Here is a 10,097-nt window from a genome sequence, read left to right as displayed (position 1 = left end):
GGCCAGGCCTCCCTCTCCAGGACCTTCCCCTCTGGTGCGGCCTTCGGTGTCTTCCGACGGAGAGGAGATTGGCCAGGAGCCAGGTGTTTCTGGGATCGGCCAGGAGCCAGGTGCTTCTGGGATTGGCCAGGAGCCAGGTGTGTCGGACTCTGAGGAGGATACGTCTTGGCTGGATCCACGCCAGCGTTGGAGGGACAAATGTGCGCAGCAGCTAAAACGTCGTGCCAGAGATTTCAGCTGAGTCACTGGGCCACACCCCACAGGCTATATAAGCAAGGGGTGTGCCGTTTGCAACTCTTGTGACGAACAATACTGAATCTTCTGTTGTAGCACTTCGGAATTATCCTGGGCTTTGATTTGTATTTGTACTGTGAGTTATCACTAAAGGTCTTGGCAGGCAGCCACGGAGTTGCTGCCAAGTGTTTATCTGTGTTTTTGGCAGTGCTGAGCAGTCTTTTAACCCTCGGCTGACTGGTTGGGAGTGTGAGTCGGACGGGGGACAGAACAGGTGTAGGGTTCTGATAACTCCCATTTTGTGCTCCAGTGGGTGGTGTGAATCAAAACATTGATCTTTGTGTGTGGGTTTTCCATAAATTTGGGGTGGAATGGTGAGGGGAAGGCAAAATGTTGAGAGTTCTACATGTAGGCCAAATCAGGCTCTTCACCCATCGTGGGAAATTCTGGTCATTGAAGTCCACAGTCTTAAAGTTGCCAAGTTTGGAGAACCCTGGTCCTTATTCATCATCTTATGTTATTATTTAAAGGACTAGTGAACACTATTGTTCAAGGTTAATCAAGGCAATTAAATGGCTATGGTTGTATCAATCTCTTTCTTTTTTAAAAAAAGGCATTTATTTAATGTCTTTAATTGCATTTTCCTTGGTTTTTTTTTTTTAGCAACTTCAAATAAGATGACTAGTCACTGCCACTTCATATTAAAATTATGATTCAGAAACACAGAGCCAAGGTTAAAATATATCAGATTGCTGACCTTGCCTGTAGAATTCCTCACAAACTCGCTCACTCCACTGTTTGCTCAGCTCCCAGAGCCGGCAAGGATTGCAAATGTCTGCGCACTTAAGTGCAATCTGAAAATAAAAGACATCCATGATGCAGTAAGACATATAATACTTGGAGGTCTTCAAAATTTATTGGGCGTTGCAAGGTTTATGTTGTACCACAAAAGACAGTCAGAGGGGGAATTATTCCATAATATCAAACAATCAAAATGAAAAAAGACTAATAAAAATTAAAGCATAAAATCAATAGATACTGAAGTATCATCTATTTACAGTTATAACTATAACACTGTAAACCTGTACACTTGATAAATGCAAATATACCCTGATGTTGCATAACATTCTACATACTAATAGCAAATTAACTTTTTTTAACATAGCTTGAGGAAACTCCACATTCTGTATATTATTAAGAAATAAGATCAGGTAGAAGAAGGGATCCAAAAAACCCCCAGCTTAATCGGAGTATTCTTTAGGGGCATAATTCCAATTACCAGTTGCGAGGGGAGGAAACGGAATGACACCCTGGAACAAGGTATTGTCTGGATGCTGGATTTTTGCTGCAGAGATACCTTAGCACTAATATAAATCATTTTGGAATATTTTATTTAGCTGTATGCAACTATTATCAAATCAATTAATATCAATTAACAATGGTTGAGGCCGCTATAAGAGCAAGAATCAAAACTCTGTATTTTTCTCGACATCCGAAGCAGTAAAAGAGGAAGTAAAGAAGATCAAATCAGTTAATTTTGTTTATTCCACTGAATTTCATTTAATTTGCTAGTAATTCTCTCAACAGCAAAGTTTGTGAAAGAGATTGGTTAAGAGAGGAGGGCTGACCTAAAGACATCCTGTGAATGTCTCTGGCCAAGGGTTGACAGAACAGGATTGGCCTCATGAATGAGGAGAGGGAACAATGCTTCCTTGCAGGAGAGATCCTTGCAGGAGAGATAGCAATAGCAACAGCACTTAGACTTATATACCACTCCATAGTGCTTTACAGCACGCTCTAAGTGGTATACAAATGTCAGCATATTGCCCCGAACAATCTGGGTCCTCATTTTACCAACCTCAGAAGGAGGCTGAGTCAACCTTGAGCCTCTCAGGGTTGAACTCCAGACTGTGGGCACAGTTAGCCTGCAATACTGCACTCTAACCACTGCGCACCAGGGTTCCTCAACAAATGGGAAGCGAATAGTGATCTGTAACACCTACTCTCTCAGCATTGAGGAAACTTGCAGTCAAGAAGCATCTCTATGCCAGAGTTGTAATAATTATTTATGTATTGATTAACATATTGATCTTAATTTATGTTTTTAGTTTTTAATATTGTGTTTGTGTGATTTTTTTTTCTTCGTTAACTATTCTGGATACTCTCATGAAAATGTGATCACACTACAAATATATGAAATACTATCTTGACCAAATGAATGGCATAGGATGGAAAACTTCAATAGGAACTTGGTTAGATTGCTCAAAGGCTGCAGTAAAACCTTCACGGGCTCCAGTAATGCTATATCTATTGAACAATGGTCTATTCTCTCCCCTCCCCTGCAAAAAATCTTCAAACCAAGATGATAGGATATGGATGTTTTATGAGGATTATGGGTGATTTCAGGGAGTACTTTATGACTATTGTTCTCTCAACATTAGTAAATCTATTAAGAAGACTACAAATTGACTTTGTATTTGAAAGAACAATTAAATGAGTATGTGTTTTTAAGTTGACATCTATCTGGAAATAGAAGACATCTTCTAGTCGTGCGTCTTTGGTTTAGCACTTTATACAAACTAAATTTTGGAGATAATCCTAAGAATGGTTGATGGGATCTGATCCTGAAGACCTTTCAAGTCCAGACAGATTTGGCTGTATTACTGCCAACCAAGCCAGATGTAGCCGCTACCCTAATTGAATTAACATTTTCAAAATATTGGGAATGAGTTGGCATCTACTGCTACCAAAATGAGAGGAAATGGTTCCTGTTAAAGGAAAAATAGATAGGACTGCCAGCTTTTGTAAAATAGCCACATTGCTGTTCCAAAACATTTTGCTTGAAGCAAAACATCAAATCCCTTGCCTACCGGCCTGGTTACCTGGTACTTAAGATCAACCAAGGTATGATGGAATGCAAGGGAAAAAATACTGCATTTCTCTCCCTGAAATAAAGGCACCACAAAAATAAATTAAACTACTAATGGTGTCTGGTCTTTTCATAACATCCCCAAATAGCTATCTGAGAGGATTCTGCCTACTGTTAGAGATGCTGAGCAAACATTTCACAAACAAGATGCTTCCCTACTGGAAGTAACCGAGTTGCAAATTTTAACACAACAGATTTTTGAGAATTTACAATCCCAAATCCCATAATTATACCAAAATTGAGATAGCCTAACTTCAATGAGGCCTACTATAGTAACGGTATTATTGCAACGTATTATATTTAGGGTGTTATTGAAAATGATCTAAAAAAGCTAAAAAGTTATTTAAAAGCTACTTTTAGATAGCCCAGATGTTCAGAAGGGCAGGCAATCAAAACTGTACAATGGTGGTCCTAAAAGAACTGCATACATAATTTTTACATGTTGACCTCAATCTATGCCACATGATCAGCTGGGGAAGGCTCTGCTCATGATCCCACAGGTTGCCTCAGGTCACAATACAGTGGCCAGAGGTTGGCCTTCTCAGTGGTAGCAATCCAATAATACAATTGTCTAACTTGAAGTCAGGAGGGGATTCTTGAGGGAAGGAACCCTTCTTGAAGGACAGCTGTTTGCCGGTCACCTGGTCTTCTTTTTAGCCAACTAAAGACACACCTGCCACTTCCAGGATAATAATGATTTCTGGACTAAAAGATTCAGAATAACTTTTAGACTGTCATGTTATTGTTCTGTTTTCAAACGAACTAAGTTTTAATGCGTTTTAATATGTTTAATATATTATATTAAGGTCTGTTAATTTTTACTGTGATGGTTTTATCTCAGCACAGTTTTTAATTAATCCCTTGTAAATTGCATTGGCCCCTCCAGAGGAACCGGGATATGCTGAAGAAATAATTATGCTTGCAGTGATGCCATATTTCTCAGACATTTTCTTCTGCTTTGTTTCATTTTGCCAGCTCAAATTGTGGGCTCAGCTCCTCCCCTTTCTCTAAAATATGCTTTCACGCAGAGAGGATTAGCTACGTAAATAACAGAATAAACATGAATGAACTATGAATTCATTATCAACACCAATGATAACTGGTATACTGTTTTGCCCCTTAAGTAATAAGAATGTTACGGATACAATGAACAAGGCAATGCCAAAACAAAACTAAATAAATTAATTGTTGCATTAAAAATATCCATATAGCCAAGGAGATTTCTCCATACAGCTCCTAATAATTTATGGAAGGGCAGAGATAGTCAATAGAATACTTGGTTTTCCCAGCTCTTCCTAGTGTAAATTTGTTACTGGAAAATGTTACTGCATCAAGGAACTTTCAAAGGTCATGTGTCAAATGAATAAGAAAGTATTTGGAATAAAATGACACCCAGTTTGAATATTTAATGTAATTTGTATACTAAGCAGCAATAGCACTTAGACATATATATCGCTTCATAGTGGTCCCAACTTTTAGTACACCCTGTATACAAAATTCCTATCAATAAACAAACAGAAATCACTCCATTGGTTGCCATGAAAAGGAGTAACTCACTCATTGTAAACTCATCACTGAGAGTACTTGGATTTTAGATTTTTCTGCCTATAAACGTGAAATACTCAGGGTGCTGAGCGCATATCCAGGATGCTATTGATAATAAAATATATGCATGTAACTTCTCCCAAGAGTGGACAAAGATTCATATGTAGACAGAATGCAAATCAGAACAACTTTTCATTCCTTTCTTTCCCACATTAGTCCTTATGTTTTAGAGATAGAATGGTAAGAGTCTTTTAAGAGTGCTTTAATTTCATTTTCATGTTACAAGAAGTTCTTGCTTACCAACTGCCTCATTTAGCAACCCTTTGAAGTTACAACAGACCTGAAAAAGTAACCTTATTACTGGTCCTCACACTTAAGACTTTTGCAGCATCCCCGTAGCCCAGGGGTCCCCAACCCCCAGTCCTTGGACCAAAACCTGGGCTGCACAAACAAGCAAAGGCCCATCCGCGGGATGCAGGCAGCACACAAAACCATGCACCCTCCGGTCTGCGGAAAAACCTCTCTCCAAGGAACCAGTCTCTGGTGCCCAAAAGGTTGGGGACCTCTGCTGTAGTCAACATGATTGAGAATCAGCAGGTTGACATCTATGACTGTTGCAGTGTCCTGTAATCATGTGACAACTCTTTGTATGTTTCACAGTTTCTGATAAGCAGAACCAATGGAAAAGTCAGTAGTAAAATTGCATATTGTGACCATGTGATGTCTCACTTAATGACTGTGGATGATTTGCTTAATGAACTTAGCGGAATTGAGTTCATAAACCCATTGTGTGTTGTCTTGCTTAATGACCATGTCACTTAGCAATGGAGTTGCTTGTCCCAATCATGGCCATTAAACAAGGACTATCTGCACAGTGAGAATAAAGTATTGGTTATCTGAAATATTCAAGTAGCTGGGGGAGGCCATGCCCTGTCTAATTCAGAGCCTCAGGGGTCTCTCCTGTCCAGTTAACCATGATGGGACGTATATATAGCACACGTTGACAAGTCTTCTTTATTCGCTTTCCTTATTCAATCTGCTGCAATCATATGATGTGAAAGGCAACTGAAATTAGATATATCAAGTGTATCAAAACCATGAAGAAAGTAGGCAGGGAGAATTTTTTTCTCTCATCTTCAAAAAAGTAAGACCAGGGATCAGTCAACAAAGCTGTCTGGGACAAGGCTTTAGAGTATAAGAATGCATTTCCTTATACATCATTAACCTGCAGAATTCATAACCACAACTGCAGTAAATTTGGATGGCAACTAGAGATTTGGGTAACATTTAGATGAGATTGGGGTAACATTTAGATAAATTTATGGAGACTGGTTCTCTTAAGAGCTATAAATCTTAAAACGCTAATGTTGCTCCAGGGTTGAGAACAGCTTGAACCAAATTACCAGTTGGAGGGGAGCAATGTTGGAAGAAGGATTTATCTCCATTTTCTACATTTGAACACCCTAGGGTCATTTTCTTGTCACTGTATAAAACAAATGCTTGGCTTGACCAAGAGAGCCTTCGTATATTTTTGTTCTATTTTCACCTAATAGCATCATGTGTAAATTGGATGAAAATGGACAATTCAATGAATGTTACAAAATAATCCCAGCACAGAAACCTGATCCCCTCTGCGTTGGGCTACCAGAGAAAATGTCTACTTTTAAACAGAAAGATTAGAAAATGTTCAACATTCACCTGAAGTATAAAATGCCTGTCTGAAGCATCCTCTAATTTCAAGTCCTGGTTTTTTAGATGAGTTTTCAGCTGGGTCAAAAATTCATTCTGCCTGTTGATATCTGTTGCCAAGATCAGGGAACCAAGCTGTTGTTCAATGTCATGACTACAGTACAATGCAAAATAAAAGAAGCTATTATTAACAGAGGTCACTTTCCCATCTTGTGTTGTTACTATAATACTTTCTCTTATTAAGTGGCCACCAGGGTGGTCAATGGGAGGAACAACACCATCAAAATGGTGAGCATAATTGGAGTGATCAGAGCCCTGCCTAGTCTTGCATATGTATGATGCACGAGACACATTTAAAAGAGGTGGGGCTTCAACTGCTAACTGTGCCCACCATTTTGATGCCATTAACACTTCTTCTGGACATCCCTAAGGAGCTTCATTTCATCTGGAGTTTATGATTAGGGCTGTGAAATGCTTTGGAATTGAAAAGGATGCTTCAGAAAGTGAATGTAGCACCTTCCCTGCGGCTCATTAAAACAGCTACATCTTCTTTTTTTTTCACAATTACACATTTCTCACAGCACTGGTGTAAATCTCACCAGAGTTCTCCTACAGTTTTTTCCAGTTTGAAGGAGGCAGAAAACACTCTGGAGTGATGCCGAACAGTATTCCACACATGTGCCTTAACTATGTGTTGACAGTCCATGAGAATTCACAATTATTGCTGCACAGAGATTTTGAATGTGGAGAAGGAAAATGTTTAAGATTGGTATAGGGACTGCCTTAGAACAACTTAGTAATGCTAGTCAAATTGGGCAATTTCCAAGTTTTAATTTATTTATTTTTCCAGATAAATGTGATTGGGAAGCATTCATGTACACATACACAAATGTGCATGCATCAACATATATACCACATTCACACAGATCACATAGGGATTACAAACTGTACCGTATACACAAATGTAGATCTTTTGGAAAATTTTGAATCTAGTGTTTTTATAGCTCTCTAGGGCAAATGAATAGGTAGGTAGATAAATAGCACTTACACTTATATACTGCTTCATACTACTTTACAGCCCTCTCTAAGCTGTTTACAAAGTCAGCATATTGCCCCAACAATCTGGGTCCTCATTTTACTGAGCTTCGAAGGATGGAAGGCTGAGTCAACCTTGAGCCAGTAAGGATCGAACTCCTGGGAGCAGTGAGTCAGTCCGCAATACTGCACTCTAACCACTGCACCACCATGGCTCTAGATAGATGGACTCCCAAATCAGGCCAGGCAAAATCCAAACAAACTCACCACTCATTTGCCCACCTGTTCATCCTATATAGCACATTGTAAAAACATTGTATTCAAAAAAAGGTCTGGGAATCCACATGAGATCAGACCATTTCCCAGATTACAATGCTCACCTCTCTTCTTTCGGCAGATGTGCAAGGAGCCTTGATTCTCGAAGCATGCCTATTGTAGATCGCCAGTGATGGTTTTCTAATACAGAAACATTCTGGAAAAGGGAGGGGAAAAAATTAAAAAGGACACCACACTGAAATGGATGGGACTTTTAATAAAAAGAAGAGGTGTATTTTAAAAAGGACAAAGTATGAACTTCATCTGGTGTTGAGTAAGGCAGTGAGGTTGTCCGACAGCAGTCTTGCCTGTATTCACAGAGCAATAACGTTTCTCTGTCCTTTTTCTTTACTTCTTCCTATAAGCCCTGACATTTCAAAGACTTTGCAGCCAGGCCTTAGATCATCCCAACTGTATGCCTAGCCTTTGGCTTTGCCTTGTTGAAACTGATAGAGAAAGATGAGCTTGTCACAAGATAATCTCAGCATCGTTCTGTACTGTCCTTGGTACTTGTGGCCCTGTCTGTTTCTTTATCCTTGGGTACAAGGACAGTCTGAATTGTTGTATAGCTGACATCTCAGAGAAGGAAAGGAAAAACAAGGGGGGGACGGAGGGGCCTCAAGCTTTTAAAAAAGGGTAAGCAGCTCTTCTTCTCCCGTTTCTGTAATGAGCTAATTATAAAACTGGGATTCTGTTATTCACACCTATTGACTGAGTTTCTTGGATGTATTTTACAACTGAAAGGCAAGTAAATTCCATCAGTGTCATATGCTGGGATAGCTGGAGGGCCCGAGGACAAATTCCAATCCCAACCATGGAGATCCCTCAGTAAGCTTACCAGACATTATCTCATAGTCCGAGCCTACTTCATGAATTGTTGTGAAGACAAACCTGTATTTATGGGGCAGGAAGGAGAATTGCTTGGAGAAAATATTGTCTAGGAATTCAATAAGTAAATGTATTACTAAATGGTGGACAATAGAGATTTAGGTCTGGCAAGGTTCTATGCCAGCCAGATAACATGTGTTGGATTACTTCCCTCATAATTTCTATTTAGAATCCAGAGGCCATTTGGGTGGGGAGCTGTTAAAAAACTATTAAATCATACATAACGGCCTGTGCTAGTATAATTCTTTAGCCAAGGTTAGAAACTTATAAAGCTAATACTACTTACTTAATGCAACCTCTGACACCGTTTATTAAAGACTCACCTTAAGTCTCAAATATATATCCAACTGCAACATTTTGCAGAATTTATGTAATCTTTGGCATTATTTTTCTTCCTGATTTTAGGCTATTAAATGTATGTTTGTTCCAATATATATTTGAAATTGGTGCTGTGTGTCTGCCTCTAAATTTAATTTCTGAATATTTTGAACGGGAAGTCTCAGCCTGAAACTCAAAATTAACTATGACATTAAGCAATTTTGTGCCATTTTTTTCTTAGTTCACAGTACATAGCAAAGGGAGTACCTATGTATGGTGCTGGAATTCTTCAAGCCTACCTTTACAGCTATTAACTTTTTTTTACGAGGCACAATCTTCCCTCTTGTCATATTCTGCACTTTTTTTCTACATCACTGTAGAATTATAAAGCTGCTGTTTCATCTCATAAGAATAGGAATAAAAGTAGAATTTTGGAATGTTCTCTTCGCTACAAATACCGTCCATATATATGGAGAGTAAATAAGTTATGTGAATGATTTCTGCAGGCATGGATGACCGCTTCCCACATTTCTTGGTTTACATCTTGAAAATAGCTCTGGAATAATTGAAAGGTTGAGGTGGCCGTGGTAAAAAGAAGTGACCGCAACCTTTAATATTGTATGGTCATAACAAAGGTGATTAAAAAAACAACAACAAAAAAGCATTTACTACATGCCAAGAGTTATTCTCACCTGATATAAACTGGCAAGATGGTGTTTTGTTTTTATCAAAAATGGCTGGTTGACTCCTGGATGATCTACATCATGTGCTGCAGCAGCCAGTAATCCAAGCATAACATCCAGAGGGGTGAGAAAGTTAGCAAGCTGGATCATGTAAAAAGGGGTTCAGAGTTAAAAGTGACTGTATTTTTACAATATGTATTTTTACATACAGTATTACACTTACAATACATCGTAATCTCATGCACTGTGTTAAACTTTATTCAAGTATTGTTGAATAACATATTGAACCTAGTTCACACACAATATTAACTCATTAATGTTGGTTCTTAAATTACAGGTTCCCTCATCACACTAAGCTATGGCTTGTTTCTATTCTAGTTGGCCATCATTTATAAAGCACAACAGCTGAATTCACGTATCACGTTAATCCAGAAACCAAGCAACCATTATGGCCCTTTGCA

General features: G+C 38.8%; 1 protein-coding gene across 2 annotated transcripts in view; it reads right to left on the bottom strand.

Moving 5' to 3' along the window:
* Window positions 1-10,097, bottom strand: part of PDE7B (phosphodiesterase 7B) — an 80,940-nt gene that overhangs the window by 3,687 nt on the left and 67,156 nt on the right. For both annotated transcript variants that reach the window (XM_029283707.1, XM_015813852.1), the window contains 4 exons: window positions 9,646-9,777; window positions 7,813-7,904; window positions 6,407-6,551; window positions 992-1,088 (listed from right to left, as the gene is read on the bottom strand). In XM_029283707.1, coding sequence (XP_029139540.1) covers window positions 992-1,088; window positions 6,407-6,551; window positions 7,813-7,904; window positions 9,646-9,777 — 466 coding nt within the window. The remainder of the gene's footprint in view (window positions 1-991; window positions 1,089-6,406; window positions 6,552-7,812; window positions 7,905-9,645; window positions 9,778-10,097) is intronic.

This window comes from Protobothrops mucrosquamatus, unplaced genomic scaffold (genome assembly GCF_001527695.2).
Source record: "Protobothrops mucrosquamatus isolate PMUCROS unplaced genomic scaffold, P.Mucros_1.0 scaffold_75, whole genome shotgun sequence".
Lineage (NCBI taxonomy): Eukaryota > Metazoa > Chordata > Lepidosauria > Squamata > Viperidae > Protobothrops > Protobothrops mucrosquamatus.
Note: the sequence above shows the minus strand (reverse complement) of the source record. Positions and strands in the feature narration are given on the sequence as shown.